The 20240-nt window shown below is 38.3% G+C and overlaps 1 protein-coding gene across 3 annotated transcripts in view; it reads right to left on the bottom strand.

Annotated features, from left to right (window-relative positions):
- LOC104853204 (protein PTHB1) overlaps positions 1 to 20240 on the bottom strand; it is a 285577-nt gene that overhangs the window by 175585 nt on the left and 89752 nt on the right. For all 3 annotated transcript variants that reach the window (XM_033761023.1, XM_033761024.1, XM_033761025.1), the window contains exons 10-13: positions 11619 to 11797; positions 6384 to 6460; positions 3067 to 3120; positions 819 to 921 (exon numbers count right to left, since the gene is read on the bottom strand). In XM_033761023.1, the coding sequence (XP_033616914.1) occupies positions 819 to 921; positions 3067 to 3120; positions 6384 to 6460; positions 11619 to 11797 (413 nt within the window). The remainder of the gene's footprint in view (positions 1 to 818; positions 922 to 3066; positions 3121 to 6383; positions 6461 to 11618; positions 11798 to 20240) is intronic.

A 20240-nucleotide genomic window follows, 5' to 3' on the forward strand; every position in this document is an offset into this window, starting at 1 on the left:
GTCATCCAGTGAGAAGCGAGTATGGACTGAGGCCTTTCTAGCTGCCTGACATTTAGCTAAGGGTTGGTTGCACAGAGGTGAGAGAGGGAGATGTGTTCTTGACTTCATGAATGGGAGACAGAAGCCTTAGCTGAAGAGCTGTCACACACACACACACACACACACACACACACACACACACACACACAGATGTGAAGGATAATTTGATATTAACAGCACTAGTGACAACGTAGATGGAAGTGGTTGGAGGTGAGAGATTCTACACAAACAAGCCTTACTAAGTGTTGCCATTTATAATACATCTACTATTTTAGGCACTGTCAGGGAAGCTAATAATTGTCTAATTAAATCTTCAAAATAAACCTGCCGTAGAGATAATATTACCCTTTTTCCCAATTAACATAACTGTTACTACAAGTGACTACTAAAATAGTTTGCCCAAAATTATGCATCAAATTAGTGACAGCATTAGTATTCAAACTCAGGCCAACTATAAAAATAATATTCTTTCTTTAAATGTTACTGATTCAAAAGAAACAACAATAAAGCCTTCCAAATTATAATATTTAAATATAATAATAGGCCCAACTAGTTCTTAAAACCACTTAGAAATATACAGTCCTAAAAAAATTAATTAATTGAATGTCCGTGCTTGTTACCTGCACGGAAAACACAAGCAAAGCAGCACAATCATTGATTTCAGGAAGATCTCATTTTCAGTATTTACAGAAGAAAAGTAGCCATGCAATAAACACTCTAATATAATTTTTTAAAACCTTTACCCCATTGTAAGCTTAAGGCCAAAACAAAAAGCTTACCCATGAAGTCAAAGGTGAAGTGATCGCAAGTCAACACTAGTGGTGGCGGCACATAGACTGACAATCTGGCTTTCTGCAGTGCCACTCGGTTTTGCAGTGTAACCTGTGGGAACACAAAGTGTTATTAATAGAAAATTATATTTATTGAAATTTAAAGACTACTGTAATTACTTAAAAGTCACTAGCAAACAGTTCATTAAGATAAAATGATGAGCCACAAAACAGAATACAGTTCAACAGGACGTTAACATATTCTACAAGTTAGAAAGTAGGCAAAGGAGATGAACAGATTTTTTCACAAAGCAGACAGAAAGAGGACCAACATAGAGTGCAATGATGACCACTGCCTTTAGTCATTAATGAAAAACAAACCAGAGCCACAATGCTGTACTACCACACATGCACTAAAACAATTCTAATCAAAAGGGAGGGCAACAGACGTTAGCCAAGAGCTATAGGAGCTGGAGCCCTCCTGCACTGTTAGTGGGAATGTGAGACCATACAGCCACTGAACAAAAGTGCTGATGAAAAGTTTGGCAATCTCTTAAAAACTGTACCACCACTGAAGAAAAGTTCATTTCTTAAAAATTCGAACATGAATTTACCTTACGACCTCACAATTCCATGTTAAGAGTGTTTGCATTTGGTTTAGATGCCTAATTATGATAGCTCACATACACAGACTCACTGAGCCCCAACAACGTGCTGGGCACTTTCAGAGCACAAAGAGATGTGACAAAAACAACTACAGTAACAAAGGACAGTTGCGCTTGAGCCAAGAAAAGTAGTTAAAAACTTGGCTAGATCATAAACCTCACATTTTAAGAGGAAAATAACTGTAGACTGTTAAGAAGAAACTATAAAATTATAAAAATAAAAAATAACCATTAGGAAATATAATGCCAACTTTTATCCTAGAGATATAAATATGACTCCAAAGACCAGGTACGAGCAGCCACTCTACCTTGCCATCTGGAATCAATGGTCAATGGTCATGCATCATGCACACATACTCAAGGTAGCCACATCTTCATTCATTTGGAACTGATGGAAAATTTTTCTCAATCAACAGGATTTATTATGATGGAAACTTCCATGATTTTATATCTTGGCTGCTGCTGTTATAAAGGCCATAGGAGAGAGATTTCGAGCAGAAATTTGTTTCGAAACTGTAAAGATAGGATCAGGAAGCCTGTTTGATTTCTTGCCACTAATACTTTTCAAGACACAGTAGCATTAATGAGATAGAGCCTTTGATTGGACAGGGGGAAGGGAAACTCAGGAAAGACCACCCTTGTTTCCAGTAGCAAGAATTTAAAAGAAAAAAAAAATCACTTAGGAAACTGTAACAAGATTGGTCCCCTTCAACTCTGACCAAAGCTCTCCACACTCAGGACACCTGCTGGGTCCAGTGAACATAAACACAGTTGCTGAAGCCTGGTGTTCTGTTGAGCTCCTCTAAAGGCTGCAGGCCATATTCTAAGAAAATAGATATCCTTGTCTATGTTTTGGCTAAGTGAATCGCCAAAATCCACAACTTTTCCTCACTTCCAAGATCTGGGAAGTGATAAATATTTTCAGCTGAATACCATGCTGACTTATCACCACACTTTAAATGCCGAATTCTAGTTCTAAAGTTCTACAACAGGCTTAAATGTCTTAACCAAAACCACATCCATCAAATTCTACTTTTTCAGAACTATCAATTTGTCACTACTGTACTTTGTGGCTTCTTCATTGAATATTTTCTTGTATCCATTTACAGCTAATGTTATGGCAGATAAATGGCTGGGAATTCTATCCAAACACACACAGAACCGTGCGTGGAAGAGTGATATCACCAGCACTTATGTACCTCCCAGTATCGTTCAAAGTCTGCCTCACATGACACCCACCATCAATTGGTGAGTCTGTTATGAATGAAGATGGCATGGCTTCCTGATAAGATTTAAGATCTTAATTTTATTTCCAGAAAAAAGTCTGGATCATGCTATACCTTTCAATAAAGGTAGGACACAGTCATAAGAATTGTTTCTATTACATGCATATTACTATATATGCAACTGTAAGTTTGATATTTGCAGTAAACAATGAAGGTGTTCTATTCACTACCCAAGGCTGAAGAAAATCTAAAACTCCAAGTATTTATTTTACTTTTCCAAAAGCTACTGCCAGGGGAGCAACAATAACAGATGTGATGAAATCTGTAAAAAGATTTGCACATTACAATGTAAACCTAGTACGATACCTTCACTGTGATGGAAGGGACGAGGTCAGTTCCTATGTCAGCATCTGTGGCTTGCTGTAAACACAAAATTGAGAAGAGAAGGTAGGACAGAATAATTTCAGTATTACCCACCAAGAAGTCAACACAGTGGCACAATAAACATTTCCCACCATCAAACAGGGCACTAACTAGAAAGGATTTACAATGGCAGCCTAAGAGTCGGTGTGTGCTATGTACGGGAACATCACAGTGAAGCCCTCTACTGTGTACAACAAGTGTGCATTAACCATCACAGCAATTAAACTAAAATGAAGATACTTTATAAGTCACGAAAATGAGTCACGGTGGCTTTCTGGATGCCTTTCTGTGGAACATCGTAAGCTAATCTTCAAAACCCAGAACTCAAAAGGAAAGAAAAGGTCACATACTTATCAATCCACTGTAATTCCTAATTTACTTAAATGTCAAAAGTGTTAATTCTATTAATTTGTTTTTTATGTTATGGGGGAGAAACCATCTCCTTGCATTTTCTGGATAAACATGCCATTATGCATTTTCTGGATAAACATTATGGTTTAGGTGCTTCTATATTTCAACTCGCAAAAGCACTGTTCTATTCAGATTAATTAGAAGAACCTAAGACATGTAATTCATGATGTAGAGACTGAGTGGTCTTACACCTAGAAAATGAGAAAGGAAGTGCACTTTTTCTATCAGTGCACATCACAAACTAACTCAACATGGCCTCTCTGACCATCAGCTTGGGGTAGGGGGCGCTACTTCTCATTGAACTCACAGTACCATAGGCAAATATTCCTGATAACTTGGTTTAATGAGTCATATATTGACAGGAAAAAAAGAGTCACTCTATTATAGCCTAATACATTTTCCAATAACACCCATATAAATTCTAATAAATAATCCAATTATAATGCCTGTGTCCAACCAATGCATCAGATCCAATGCGCTATTTGGAATTTGACTAAGAAAACCTAAGCCGCTTCTAAGTAATGGGCTCACTGTGATGTAATGGGCACCAGCAGACTTGAGACTTGGGAGATTCAGATTCTGTCTATGGCTCCACAGCAAATCACATCTGACTGAACTCTGATGAAGCTGCTCAGTCAGGAAGATGGGAGAGCAATGCTTGTCTCCTCCACAGAAGATGCAATTCTCATATAAATCATATTTCTGTTGTGCTTTCATAACAGTGATTCAAAATAAAATATTAACCCAGGCTTTCTGCTCCAACCCCGTGTCATCTAAAACTCAGGAACTGTTTCTCATGAAACCGCCCACATTTCTAGAAGAGAAATTGGTATCTCCCGTTTCTTGCTCTTTCAGTCTACCTCAAACACCTGGATCTTCAAAGACAGTAACCCTGGGAACATAATTCTGCTCCATTACCGTGTCATCTAAAACTCAGGAACTGTTTCTCATGAAACCGCCCACATTTCTAGAAGAGAAATTGGTATCTCCCGTTTCTTGCTCTTTCAGTCTACCTCAAACACCTGGATCTTCAAAGACAGTAACCCTTTGGGAACATAAATGGTAGCCAGAGAGAAATGGCCATAAGAGGGCTGGGGATTTAGCTCAGTGGTTCTGCCACCTGGCTCTCAAGAGCAAGGACCCGAGTTCAATCCTTGGTGGAAAGGGAAAGGGAAGGGGAAGGAAAGGTAAAAGGAAAATGAGAGGAAAGGAAAGGAAAGAGGGAGGGAGGGAGGGAGGGCCATAAGAAGACATCATGGCACCACAGCAAGTTGTGGTCATGTTTTCCAGTGGGATAGATATGTTACTCTTCGGAAATCTCGTAACGAAAAAATAGCAACACCCAGAAAATGAAGCTGGAAGGAAGCACCTAGTAAACACAAAAGAGCACACCAGATTAACCAGCAAGAAAGTATACATTACTACAGAGCACTTCCACATAAGGCCTTTTCCTACAAAGAGAAAGAGTTCTTCCCTCAAAAAGAAAAGGAATTGCTTCTCAAACAGCCTTTGTTTAAAAGAACTGAGCAAAGTTATATAAGCTGCCCAATGGGGGGAAGAGTCATTTCCATAGCAAGAAAAATGCGTGTGTCTGTCAGCTGGCTAAGCAGAGATGCGCCCTCAGACTACTCCACACAGGAGAACTGGTGAGTGCTAAGGAGGAGGCCAGAGCAGGGCTGCCATACGCGACCCACTGCGTGATCTCTCACACGGAGGCCGACTGTTTCCAAGTGTACCAGCCTTACCAGACCAAAGCAAGGGGAGCATGATCATCTTCACGATGAGGAAGAGCTGTTTATCCTAGGGTTAATCTTTGGAGACTCGTGACTACTTACATTATGCTCTCATACACAACTATCAAAGATGGGCCCCCTTCTGTCTCTCTTAGACAGAAGCTATCTTTCTCTCAATAAATTTTTGCTACTACTCTTAAAAAAAAATCAAAGCCATTTCCCAGGCAGATTTATATGATATGAATTCCAAATGTGGTAAAATGAGCAACTTCAATCACTTCCTTAACCTCAACTTTCAGCACACAAAGATAAAGGTAATAAATTTCGCTCAAACCTCAGGCAATGAGACATGACCAGTCACAGCCCAACAAGTACTTACAAAGGCTGAAAAGGGAGATGGAGTTACACCAAGAACAGTCTCCCCTCGCCCTTCCTGTCTCTGTTTTATTCATTCATACAGTAAAGTGTACGTAGCAGCCATTCTGTGGTAAGCACTAGAGAGACAGATGTGAACAAGAGAAGCAGTGGCGTACAGGAGCTAGAAATGATGATGACATCAGAGGATGAAAAAGTAATTTAATGATGATAATTGTCATAACAATTCAACAAAATATATTTTATTCTTACTCCCATTTTGCAGATGAGAACATTGTTTTGGGTCACACAGACAGAAGCAAAGGGAAAAATTCCTGGAGCAACTACTATACTGTTCAACTGCCCTACCACTGTAACTATAATGTATTAAAATCACTCATCATCAGGCCCTGCTCTGGGTCATTTGAAAACATGATTTCATTGAACTTCATCCACAATCTTGTGAGGCAGTGCATTTATCTGGATTAGGATTATCTCTATGCTATGGTGCTGAGAAGGTTTTTTTAAAAACAGGTAGACTCAGAACAAGGACAAGAAGCTTTTCTATTGCTCCCCTCACCTCTTTTTTAAGCAGAAATACTGCCTAAAAAGCTTGTACTAGAACCCAGAGGAAGAAACTATGTTTAATCCAGAAAGACACAAAGCCTCAAATTTGTTACCTTTTTTGAAGTTTCTTTTGGGAGGCCCAGAATTTAAGCTAATACATTTTTATACCAATTCCAAATATGTAAATACACCTACAGACACTGAATCAAAGTTTGGAGAAACTGCGGCAGAAACTTTCAAGTCATCTTCTCTCTCAGTCATTGGCCAAACACCTGCAATTTAAAAAACATATATGTGCATATGTTTAATCAAAGTAAAACCTGATGTTTACATTCGTTTTTATTTAAATGTTTACTTTATTATCATATAATCAACCAAAAATCTCAGAAACACAAGTTGAAAAAACTTGTATTACAACCAGGCATTGTGATGCATGTCTGTAATCCCAGCACTCAGAAGGCTGAGGCAGGAGGACTGCCATGAGTTCAAGGTCAACTCCATAGTTAGTTCAAGGCCTGGAATACATAGCAATACCCTAACTCAAAAAAGAAATAATGTATTACAGAATTAAAATCGTAATGCTATTTCTCTCTACAACAGTGTAAAGAAAAATTCTCTTTTTCCAGACACTTTAGTTAGGATTTGAGCCACCGATTGACCAGCATTGGTAATTTTAACACCTTCTCCTTTACTATCAGTGAAAGCCCAAATCAGTACAACTCTTTGGAAGGTAAATTGGCTATAACTGTGAAGATGTAAAACATACTTGTCCTGTGATTTAACAATTCTGCTTCCAAAAATTTATCCAACACTTACAGACATGCTCAAGGAGGTTATCTATTATTATTATTTTTAAAATTAAAACCATATCTATATATCTATTGAGAAATGGTAAAGTAAAACTATACATTTGTGAAAAACCAAATACTTAAATTTGAATGTTTTCTAGAATACACAGCTCTTTTTATTAAAAAAATTTACTCACATTAATTGTATAAATTAATGGGTCGCACTGTGATGTAGCCATATATGCATGTATAGAAAGTCCGAAAAGGAGTGGACCTAGTGTTTGAGATGGAATGAGAGCCTTCTTTTCATCAACCAAGCTGTGAGTCTAAATCAGTTCCACCACATACACTGCTAGGTCTGGATACAGCCTGTATCTGTCCCACTGTGGGGACAGTAAGGCCAGGGGGAGTTCAAGAGCTTGGGCCGGGTGGGAAGACCACAAGTCACTAAAGGCACTGTCCTGAGAAGGACAATAGAGCTCTTGTGGGACCCTGGTGAGCCTGTGCAAGGGGGCTGTTATTAAAAGGGCAGGACTGCCCCTCCCACACTCCTGTCTCTCCTGTGACCTCTCCTTCCCACACACACCCCAGTCACTGTGATGCCATCTGCCCTGACGTCCTCACCAGAAGCAAGCTGATGCTATTGCCATGTCCTTCATCCTCCAGAACTGTGAGCAAAGTAACCCTCTTTTTAAAATAAATTATCCAGATCCAGGCATTTGGTTATAGCGATAGAAAACAGATTAACCCACGCATGCTATTTTCATAATTTTAAATATACTTTTGTTGCATAATTAGAATTTTTTTTTCTCAGTACTGGGGATCGAACTCGGGGCCTTGTGCTTTCAAGGCAGGTGCAGTACCACTGAGCTAAATCCACAGCCCCTGCATAATGAGATATTTAAGTGTGTTAGGTGTTCATTGCTGTGATATCTGATGTAAACAGGAGGAAAGTTTTATTTTAGCTCAGTTTCAGAGAGTTCAGTCCATGTTGGCTCCATGGCAGAAATGGCAGAAGAGTACATTGGAGGACAGCTGCTCACCTCATGGCAGCCAGGAAGCACAGAAATGGTGAGAGAGTCAGGCAGAAAGGAGCTAGGGAGCAGATGTTGTCCCCAAAGTTACACTCCCTCACCCACTTTCTCCAGTGAGGGTCCAGCTCCTGTTCCCATCGCATCCTGTCTCATCATAAGAGTGGATTCATCCACCGATGACCTTAAAGCCCTCAGGTCCGATCACCCCTCGGAGCACCGCTGCCTTATGGATCAAGCCGTCAGTCCACATATGCACACCCACATGTACACACAACGTCAGAAAACTGGCTGCCTACCCAACATCCACTCTTGCTTCCTCCCTCTTTGTGCCAGAACCCTAATTTTGTTGCAACACGCAACTCCACCTCAGAGAAAACCACCTCTCCCAGCCTCCAGGGTCAAATCCAATCGTGGTCATTGTCTTCCAAAGACATCAGTGTGTTTGGGCATACACATAGGTGTTAGTCTCGGTAAAGAAGAGGTAAGGGAACCTGGGATGGAGCCTGCTGGTGCATGCTTCTGGGAAAGTGTTTCCTCCCCACCTAGAGGAAGACTTGGGAGAAACAGGTCTCTTCTTCCTGAAAATCAGTCTGTATACAAAGCCTGGACCTGCTAAGGGCACACTGGGACCTAAGAGGAAACATCCTCACACACTGAGAATGGGTGAAGTGGATAATGCCACATGAATCCGACGCCTTACAAAAAGAAACTGTCCACAACGGATCACTAATACTTAATTTCTAAGCCCAGTCAGAATACAAAAGGCTACCCAGCCCATGACCATTCTCCAATTATTTACTAAAAGAAACACAGTCTTACTCTGAACACAAAGTACTTGGCCAAAATACTTGATTTCCCAGCCTACTTGTCAGCTTGGAGTGGCCACTGAATAGGAGCTGCTCAGGGCGTAGCTTCCAGGAAAGCTCCATCGGGTGCTGACTCAGCTGCAGATGTGAAGGCAGAAGTTCCAAGGCCATCCTGGACCAACAGATGGCCCTGGGATCCAGGAACTGGAATCCCAGATGACCGTGGATTTGCCAAGCCAACCCTGCACTGACCATCCATGGGCTTCTTGCACATAGGAGAGACATGAACCTCTATGCTGTTCGAGCTGCCTTATCAGGTATTCCACTGCATGTGGCCAGAGAGAACTTTAAGTGAAGGTCACCAAATTCCAAGTTTTCGGGACTAGGGAGAAGCATCAGTTTGTCGTGCTGTCAGACAGATTTCACATGGGGTGCATCCTCACCTACATGCCTGTGTCTGACTGTTCTCTCTCCCTTCCTGAAGACACAGCTGTGTGTGGTGAGTGACTTCAACAGTGTACCCAGTGCTTCCCACACGACCCAGGAATGCAGTCAGCTGCTCAAACTGCAAGGAAACTCCATCTCAGAAAGTCCTCACCACCTCATACTGTTGACTACCAGTGACAAAAATGCCAGGCAGGATTCACGTTAATGAGCTGAATACAAAAAGCTTCAGAATCCAGACACGCAGAAATCATTACTGTAATTTCATGCGTACAACATACATTCCACATATAACTTACACACATAAAATAAGCTTCAAAAACACTTTTATTATAGTGGACAATATATACGATGTAGTACAAGAAAATGGATTCTTAAAACTGACTAAATTTTGCTGCAACTCCTCCTCTGGGAAGGTTTTTAAAAGCTTATTAAGTACAAAACATAACAACCTACAAGTTAAAACCACTGCACTAAGACAAATGACATTTAAATGAGTGAGGTCATCAAAAATTCAGAGTTTTAACTTCTGATAATCTGTAATAAAATAATTTGGTACTTTCATATATAAGTACAGGTATTTTAATAAACAACATACTATACATTTCTAAGGGTACAAAATACTAAGTTTTTTTTTCCATATCTAGAAGTAAAATAGTTTAAAAGCTTCTCTCTAAAAAGTTTCTCTTTGTTTTAGGAATAAAATCAAATAATGGTAGCACGAAAGTGACAATACCAAACATTAACTAAATATAAATGAACTTTGCACTCAAGCCTATGGGTATATACTGGGCATAACTAGCAGTTATTTTGAGATACACAAAAGGATCAAGATCCTGAAAAGTAAAATAGCCTAAACTTTCTCACTCAAAGGCATCACTGTGGTGGCCAAGAAAAAAACCTTTGGCTTTAGGAGCTTTTCTGAAAAAGTCACACACCCACACCGCCCACACACACACACACACAGAGTTAATGGTAATCAAAGCACCATCAGCAGGAGCTAGTGATGGAGTTCAGGGTACAGCACTTTCCTAGCATGGAGGAGGCCCCGGCTGCAATCACCACAGCTGAAAAGAGAATACCATTAGCTCATTGTTTATGGAAAGAGCAAAACTTCAAGAAACAAATGTTAGAGAGAAAGCCACATTGCTTAACAAACCCTTCAGACTTCACGCTTCGTATAGGTGCACTCTTTGTTACATTTTTAAATGATCAAATGGGGGTTGTGATTCTGTTAATCACCAAAATAATGGTAACATGAATAAAAAAATTGTACATTGCAGCATGACAGATTCAATTCTAACCTTTCTTCATCTGACGTGAAGGTGTTGACGACAAATAGGTTTTAATGGAAGGTATTTTAAAGGCCTCTGTTCCACTGGTTTACTTTGAAAACTTCTAAAAGAACGTGTGAAGTCAAAGCATAACAACTCCATTGTTAATACTCATATTTTTTAAATACTTCATCTCAATTCCTTAGAACTAGAGGAACATAATCTTGTACCACAGACTCAAAAATACATAAATCTAGGAAAGTGACTGGGGCAGAATTAAGATTGCTTCTATTGTTTTGGTTGGCTTTTGATGCTCAGCTTCTCTTATTATTCCTACTTACATTGTTAGCATTTCTTTTAGGTGAAAGCAGTCCGTACTTTTTCTCATTGAAAAACTACTTTTACCTGACCCTGGAAAGAGAACTGTAAGTAATGCTTTTCATATGTCCGACTCAAACTGTGGGACTGGTGTTGTGTTTCTCCTTTTAATTTACAATAAAATTATACCCTTGTGAGTCCCAAAGTAAGATAATACTGAGTTATTCAAAATTCGGGAACTGAAAATATCATCAGCCTCTGAGTCATCAGAATCAACATTTCACAGGCTTAACCCCATTTGCAGGGCTAATGAACTCCAAACATACATTACTTCACTAAGTGGCAAAATGTTACATTTTTAGTATCAGGGGAGTAACTCGTGCGTTGCTTCGGCTTCTTTTAAAAGAAGCAGGTAAAGGTTTTCAGGGATATTAGAAGTTAATAGATGACCATTCTCAAGTTTAATGCTCTTCTCACAGCCTAGAACTACTACCCAAAGAAGTGCCTTTTCTCTTAGAGTTTAAAGAGAAGAGCTAGATAGGGCATCTCTGAAACACAGAAGCATGTTTCAAACACGTTTTCAGAAGCCGCAATATACAAAGTCAGCACAAAGACTAAGGAACGACACCGTTTCTACAATAGGATTTGAACGAAGCCTGAGGGGTATTAACTAAAATGTGCACCACACATCTGTGTACAGACAATGTGAGCTTCACGACGGACACTAAAATTAAGAGTCCTAAAAATGTGCAGACGCAGTCAGTACCTTGGGCTTTAACATCTCTGATGATTTTCTGAAGTTCTTCCAATTCTGCATCAAGTTCTTCGTAGTTCAGTTCTCTGGATTCAACTTTCGGCGCCCGGAACAGGGAGGGGTCTGTCCCCAGATAGGAGCACTGCAAGTGGCCACGGTCACTGAGAGTGACTATCACTCCCTTTAGGTCGCTACAGCAGGGAGAGAAGATGCGGCATGAAGAGGGTCTCCGCGCAGGAAGTCCTGCCTAACTGCATTTGTACTGAACCCACCTTTAACATACGCGTAAGAAAACGGCTGCATATCTATTTTTAAAGTCTGACTGCAAAGACACCATTCCAACATTTAAACATCGTGTATACGTTCCCTGTGCTAAGGTCCGCTACAGATGGGAAAAATCCTCACCGCCCCGCTTGAGCTGTGACTGCGCTGCACACCGCCCCGCAGGACTGCCGGCCTCACCCCGCTGCCTGTGCAGCCTGGGGACCAGCAAGCCCCGCACACTGGCGCCTCTCCCAGAGGGTGCTGGGCGCCAGCTTCGCGCAGACCAGGAGTGAGGTCAGGACAGCCCGGGGCGGAGTCACCACGGGAGGCCGTAAGGGAAAACAAGGGCCTGCTCCTTCCCAACCTCTCCCGTAGCTGTCTCTGTACGCTCTTCACTCCTGGTCATCTCTGGCCCTCCTCATTTGCTGCGTGAAGGGTGGCCCCCAATGCCCGGGGAAGCGAGCACCAGTGCAGCAGAGTGGAGAGCTGGGACCTCTGGCATGAGGAGCGGCTGGCCCAGGCACCACCCGGTGAGCGGACTGACACTGGTTACCAGAGCCCTGGGGCTGGGCTCACTCTCAGGGCACTCTTGCCTTCCTGTGTGCACCGTGGAACAGCGCGGCAAGAAGGCCCTCGGCACACACAGACCCTCCATCTTGAGTTCCTCAGCCCCAGACCCTCCACCAAATAATTCTTTGCTTTATAAACTACCCAGGCTCTGGTGCTCTGTTATAGTAGCACAAAATGGACTAACACACCATCCTTGCTTGTTTTCTTAGGCTCCCTCACCTCTGTTTTTGTACTCTGTTCATAATATAGGAATTGAGGACAACTTTTTGCGTGCGTGTGTGGTACCGGGGATCAAATTTAGGACCTTGTGCTTGAAAAGCAGGCACAGTGCCACTGAGCTAAATCCCCAGTCCGAACTGTGGATAACTTTAATAGGTCATTTTAAAAATAAAACTTGCTACATTTTTCTGAACTTACTATAGAAAGTAACAAAAAGGAATACTCTCTTTGCTTCTTCCTTAGTTTTCAAAAGACAGTCAACCTTGCCATAAATCATTTTGAGTTGATAAAGGACTTGTCCAGTTTTGATTATATTTTCTATAGCAGCCTTTGATTTAAAAAGATTCCAACTCTGTTCTAAAGGTTAACTATTAATCAAATATAATAAAAAAATGTGAGATGAAAGAAGATGAAAAATGCTGCTATTCATCAGAAGCAGTGAACAGGAGAGAATCCAGACAACAGATAAGAGATGTAGGAGTCTGGGCTTTTTCTGGATAAATAAAAAGCCTGAACTCCCAATTCTGAATCATCGCAATTGGCTATCTCATTAATATAGACGCTTAACTGGGTTAACCACTGCTTTATCCTTCCTGTAAGGACCACCAGCGTCCACTTCACAACCTGCCTTACACACAGCCTTCCTGCGTGCACCTCCTCCAGGCCCAGTACAGTCAGGGATATGGAGACCTGTGATGCGGCCTCAGAAGGCAAGCAGACGGCTGTCACTGACGCAGTAGGTAGAGGACAGGACTAGGAGTCAACTTAGAGAAGTCTCCTAATGCTAGCTCTAAAATGAGAAGGTGAGGTCAGATATCCCCCAAAATCTTTAAATTGCATGAATTGTCCTGTCATCTACCTTAGAAAATGAAATGGTTTTTCCTAAAGAGTGAATAGAACCCCCATAGAACCTCTGGGCCCCAATCTTTCTTTAAAGGCAACTGAAGCCACCTAGTGGCAAGGAAGTTGTAACTCCAGCTCTAAGGACTCAAGAGTAGTTAAAGGAAGTTTTGTGAATTATATACATTAACTATAATATGTTCTTTATATGTAGCCCAAGACAATCCTACACACACACACACACACACAGGAAAAAGAAGAGTCTCAGCTTGGACATGTATCTAGAATGTTTAGAACATTACAGGGTAAGTGTCTTTGGCTGGCATCTCAGAGAATGTGGAAATCACCCATCCTTTGAATTCAAATGGCCATTTCTATTTCATCCTCACCCTTTGGGCAGCACATAAGCTAGGAAAGCCGGCACAAAACCATCCATGCAATTATTTCTCCACATTCAGATTTATTTAGTCTTTCAACTGGATACTTTATTACCAATAAGTTTTATCCCACTGTTTTAGACAGTAAATAGTTGTCAGTTGAAATAAAAGGGATTTATCTTTTAAAAAAATGTAAGCTTTGGAGTTCAAACAGGAACACTTTAGAAAATAGGGGATACATATATTGCTTCAGACTCTGAATAAAAACACTACTGGTGTTTAAGGCATCCAAACAAGAAAGAGAGAAGCGAAGGTCTCCCACTGAAAGACTTTACCAAATGTTACCAAAATATCACAACAATTAAAGTAATTACAGAGCTTAAACAATTTACTTTTTTCTTATCAATGGCACAGAGCCCCTGAATATAATGTGGATCAAATAACAGAAATTTAGACTGTAGGGAGGAGGGGGTAAAGGGAGGGCAGGGACAAGGGGAAAAAACGAGAACCAAGACTGGTCATGTGGAGGTACAAGATCCCAACAATGAATGTAACTGTACTGTATCCCTAAAATGTACCAATAAACTCAATTAAAGCTGAAAAAAAAAGAAATTTAGACTGTAAATGAACTCATTTAACATTACATTTTTTATTTTGCAAGAATACTAAGATTTAAAAACTCAGATCAGTGAAATTTGTTTAAAACATCTGTGATGGACACAGACTTTGACTCAGGCTTGTAAAACTACCAAATAAATATTATTATCACAGGTAGAAGAAATGACCATTATAAATGTAGATATATAGATACAAAGATACCGTATCTCCTAAAGTTAAGCAAAATTTAAGTACAAAGAGAAAAAGAGAAAAACAATCAAGATTTTTAAAAAATATCTCTACTTAATGAAAACTTTAATAATATTGTCCCTGTGGGTTGACAGAAAGATAGAATTTTATACTGAAAGGAGCTACCAGGTAAATCTAGCATTGTGTAACCTGTTGCTTCCAACAGAAAAGCAGAATTAACACTGATGAAACTAAGGTCTCTGAACTATTTCTGGCCCTTGAAGCCCATCAGCTAACTGGAGGCACCAGCATAATATACTTTTTGAAGAATGAAGGTCAAGGATAGTATTATATTCTTAGTACATGTTAGTATTTTGTGACAGTAGCAATGAGACGAAATTAAACAATACAGTTTAGCTCAGAAGTTTGAAGGTAATTGTTTCATCATTCAGTAAATAGATCCCCACCTTAACAATATATTCAAAGAAAATTCCAGATTGGGGGCCGGGGATTTAGCTCAGCAGTTCAGTGGCCTGCCTTGCAAGTAAGTGCAAGGACCCGAGTTCAATCCCCAGTACCAAAAAAAAAAAAAAAAACAAAACAAAAATTCCAGATGGATTCTAAAAGCTAAATTTTACAATTTGAAACTACAAAAATATTTATCTTCCTTTGGGATGGGAAAAACTTTTGGTGTGGGAAAAACTTTTAGTGTAAAAAAACAAAACAAAACAAAACAAAAAACCTTTTGGAACTGGGGATTTAGCTCAAGGGTTCTGCCACCTGCCTCACAAGTGCAAGGATCCAAGTTCGATCCTCACTGCCAAAAAATAAAAAATAAATAAAAGTATGGTGTTTCAAAGGAAACCCCAAAATATTTATTAAAAAAAAAAAAACTTTTGGTGTAGGAAAGGAGCTCTAAATGGAGCCACATAAAAGTCTTAAATTTGTTATTATTCTATAAAAACAAGAATAAGAAGAACAAAAGACAAATTCTAAGCATTGATAATGAATATAATAAATAAATAATTATAATTGAACCATATAAAGTTGCTGACATTTGTTTTTGACTTATAAAAATAATTTTGTTTAAAACTAATATGTAAAGAACTGCTTTAAATCAATGAAAATAAGATTGTATCCCAAGAGAAAAGTCACAAGATATGTATAGACAATTCACACATAACAAATAGTCAAAAATAAATAGAAAAATTTCAAAATCAAAGAAAGGTATATTTTAAAATTATTTTTAAATGCTATACTTGAATAATACCATGAACTAGAAAAGTTAAATATATTTAAGGAGTCCTGCTTTTAGCAAACTGTACATGGAATTAGAAAGACAAGTTTTTGCTGGGACTGCAACTTTGTTAGCACACTTTTAAAAGACATTTTAGAAATATATCAAAACTGTTTAAAATGCTCAAAATGTCATTTATACTGTAATCTATTTCCACAGTTATTAAGAAAAATTTAGAAATAAGCCAAAAGAAAAAGAGCAAAATATTTTAAAATCATGACACATTTAAAATGGAAAGTTTAAAAGTCACAAAAATCATGTTTTACAAAATACCTGTGATTAAAAATGTGGTAAAAAATATTAAGTGTAAAAGCAAAATATCTGTTTTATTCTAAGTTTATAAAATATATGTATAAAACAGAATAGAAAACAGTACCAAATGCTAATACACTGGTAAATATGACTAGCTAGAGAATAATGAGTTCCTATTGTGTTTTATAGATACAATATAAAACTGGAAGGCTAAATATTTCTTTTTCTAAGGTGAAAAAATGTTATTTTTTTCCACTGCCAGAGACTAAATTTGAGTCAGCATCTATGGAACTCAAAATATTCATCCAGTTATCTTTTCCTGACAAGGCCGATTTACAAAGACACAACCTGGAGGGATGTGAACGTGAGTTCACAACAGACAGAAAATGAACAGTTTCTTTCTGCTGCTAATACAATGATATAAATGAATAATCATTTTTAAAATAAAAAGAATGTGCGTAAAATCTAATGGTCACAAAGGAGCCAAAAATATTCACTAGAGGAAAGAAAAACCTTCTGAAAAATGATGCTGGGAAACTGGCTGTTCTACTACCATGTCTAAAATCCAAGTTGATGAAAGACCTAATATTAAAACAGCAATGATTACTGGAAGATAAATTAGACAAAACTTTAAAGATATGAGCACAGAATAGGACTTTCTGAACAGAAACCCAACTGCACAAAAAATAACAAGAAGAATCAATAAATGGAATCACACCAAATTAAAAAGCTTCCATGCAGCAAAGGAAACAACACAGAGAAGAGATAACAAATAGAATGGGGAAAAAGATGTTGCCAGTTATACCTCAGATAGAAGATTATAGAATATATAAAGAATTCAAAATCATTGGATCCCCAAAATGAACAAGCTACTCAGAAATGGGTAACTGAAATGAATAGACGCTGATGTTCAACATCTCTGGCCATTAGAGAAATGCAAATTAAAACAACAGTGAAATTCCATTTTACTCCAGAAAGAATGGTTATCATGAAGAAATAAAATAATAAATCCTGTTGAGGCTGTGGGGAAAAAAAGAACACTTCTACACTGCTGATGGGAATGTTAAGTAGTACAACCGCTATGGAAATCACTTTGGAGATTCCTCAAAAAACTAAAAGTAGAAATTGCATTCAACTCAACTATTCTCATTTAGGTGTTATAACAGGACAATTTGTAGTAGCTAAATCTTGGAAGCAGCCTATATATCTGTCAAGAGATGAATGAAAAAAGAAAATGTGGTATATATACACAGCTGAGCTTACAAATGATCAACTTTATCCTTCTTTATGACAAAATAGTACTCTACTGTGTATAATTTCATTTTCTTTATTCATTCATCTGTTGACAGATGTATACACTGCTTCCAAGATTTAGCTACTATGAGAAATGATTGCACCTTGAGACTATAATATTAAGAGAAACAAGTCAAACAAACAAACTTAAATATCACCATGGTTTCTCATATAAGAAACTCAAAGCATAAATAAAGGATAAATAATAGGAAATAGAGAGATCAATCTTTTCTTTTTCTTTTTTTCTTGTTTGGTACTGGGGATCAAATTCTGGATCTTGCACTTTTGAGGCAGGCATAGCGCCAATGAGCTAAATCCCTGGCCCGCAAGATCAATCTTTTGATGGGACACAATGAAAGCAGTTCTATGTGGGAAATTCGTACCATTGAATCCCCAAACTAGAAAAACAGAGTGAGCTCAAATAAACAACCTAATGATGAATCTTAGACTCCTACAAAAACAAGAGCTAGAAAAACCGAAAGCTCATACAAGAGAAGATATTATAAAGATTAGAGCAGAAATCAATGCAATGGAAACTAAGAAAGTGATACAAATAAATGTATCAAATGTATCAAAAATAAATGAATCAAAGAGTTGGTTATTGAAAGAATAAATAAAATTGATAAACCCTTAGCTAACCTGATCAAAAAAAGGCAAGAAAAGGCTAAGATCCATGCAATTAGAAATGAAAAAGGGGAAGTCACAACAGATCCAACAGAAATCCAGAGGACAGTCAAAACCTACTTTGAGAACGTATACTCTAATAAAATAGAAAATACAGAAGAAATGGACAGATTTCTAGATATTTATGAATTACTAAAGTTGACTGAAGAAGATAAAAACATTTTAAATACACCAATTACAATCAGTGAAATTGAAAATGTAATTAAAAGTTTACCAACAAAGAAAAGCCCAGGTCCTGATGGATTCACTACTGAATTTTACAAGACATTTAGAAAACAACTACCGCCATTACTCTTCAAACTTTTCAATGAAATTGAAAGGGAAGCAGTACTTCCGTATTCATTCCTGGAAGCAAGTATATTCCCAAACCAGGGAAAGACGCAACTAAAAAAGAGAACTACAGGCCAATCTCCTTAATGAATATAGATGCAAAAATCCTTAATAAGATACTAGCAAACAGAATACAGAGGATAATCAAGAAGATCATGAACCTTGACCAAGTTGGATTTATGCCAGGGATGTAAGAATGGTTCAACAAACATAAGTCAATAAATGTAATACACTATATTAACAGAGTCAAGGACAAAAAAAATATGATCCTCTCGATAGATGCAGAAAAAGCATTTGAAAAAATTCAACACTCATTCATGACAAAAAAAAAACCCTGCAAAAAATTGGAATAGATGGTCTATATCTCAACTTAATATAGGCTATGAAAAACCAACAGCCAACATCATATTAAATGGCTAAAAACTGAAAACCTTCACATTAAAATCAGGAACAAGACAAGGATGCCCACTATCACCACTCCTCTTCGATATAGTTCTGGAAACACTAGCCACAGCAATTAGACAAGATAAAGAAATTAAAGCAATAAAGATAGCAAAGGAAAAAGTTAAACTGTCATTATTTGCTGATAATATGATACTCTACACTGAAGACTCAAAAAACTCCACCAAAAGACTTCTAGACTTAACTGACACTTCCAGCAGAGTAGCAGGATACAAGGTCAACACTCAGTAAAGAAATTAAAGCAATAAACATAGCAAAGGAAAAAGTTAAACTGTCATTATTTGCTAATAATATGATACTCTACACTGAAGACTCAAAAAACTCCACCAAAAGACTTCTAGACTTAACTGACACTTCCAGCAGAGTAGCAGGATACAAGGTCAACACTCAGAAATCAATAGTCTTCTTGTACACAAATAACAGACTCACTGAGAGAGAAATTAAGGAAATAATTCCTTTCACAATAGCATCCAAAAAAAATGAAGTATCTAGGAATCAATCTAATGAAAGAAGCAAAAGACCTCTATACTGAAAACTACAGCACTCTGAAAAAAGAGATCAAAGAAGATATAAGAAAATGGAAAGATATCCCCCTGCTCCTGGGTAGGAAGAATCAACATAGTGAAAATGGCCATACTACCAAAACTGCTATACAGATTCAATGCAATTTCGATTGACATTCCAATACTATATTTCACAGAACTAGAAAAAATAATTCAAAACTTCATTTGGAACCAGAAGAGACCTAAAATAGCAAAAGCCATCCTGGGCAACAGAGACAGGGCAGCGGACATAACAATTCCCAATTTGAAACTATACTACAAAGCCACTGTGATAAAAAACAGCATGGTACTGGAAAAGAAACAGACCAGAGGGTCAGTGGAACAGACTGGAAGACACAAAAACAACTCCAGATGTACTCAGCTACCTCATCTTTGACAAAGGAGCTGACCATCCCCACTGGAGGAAAGATAGCCTCATTAAGAAATGGTATTGGAAAAACTGGATATCAATCTCCCAAAGATTAAAACTAGACCCCTATCTCTCACCATACACTAAACTAAAATCCAAGTGGATTAAAGATCTAAATATTAAAAAAGAGTCACTAAATTTGTTGGAAGATGTTTGGCAGAACTCTTGAAGACACTGGCATAGGAAAAGACTTTATGAACAAATCCTTAGTAGCATGGGAATTAGCAGAAAGAATCAACAACTGGGATCTCATCTTATTAAAAAGCTTCTGCACTGCAAAAGAAACCA

Source organism: Fukomys damarensis, unplaced genomic scaffold, assembly GCF_012274545.1.
Source record: "Fukomys damarensis isolate Sample0158 unplaced genomic scaffold, DMR_v1.0_HiC HiC_scaffold_7, whole genome shotgun sequence".
Taxonomy (NCBI): Eukaryota; Metazoa; Chordata; class Mammalia; order Rodentia; family Bathyergidae; genus Fukomys; species Fukomys damarensis.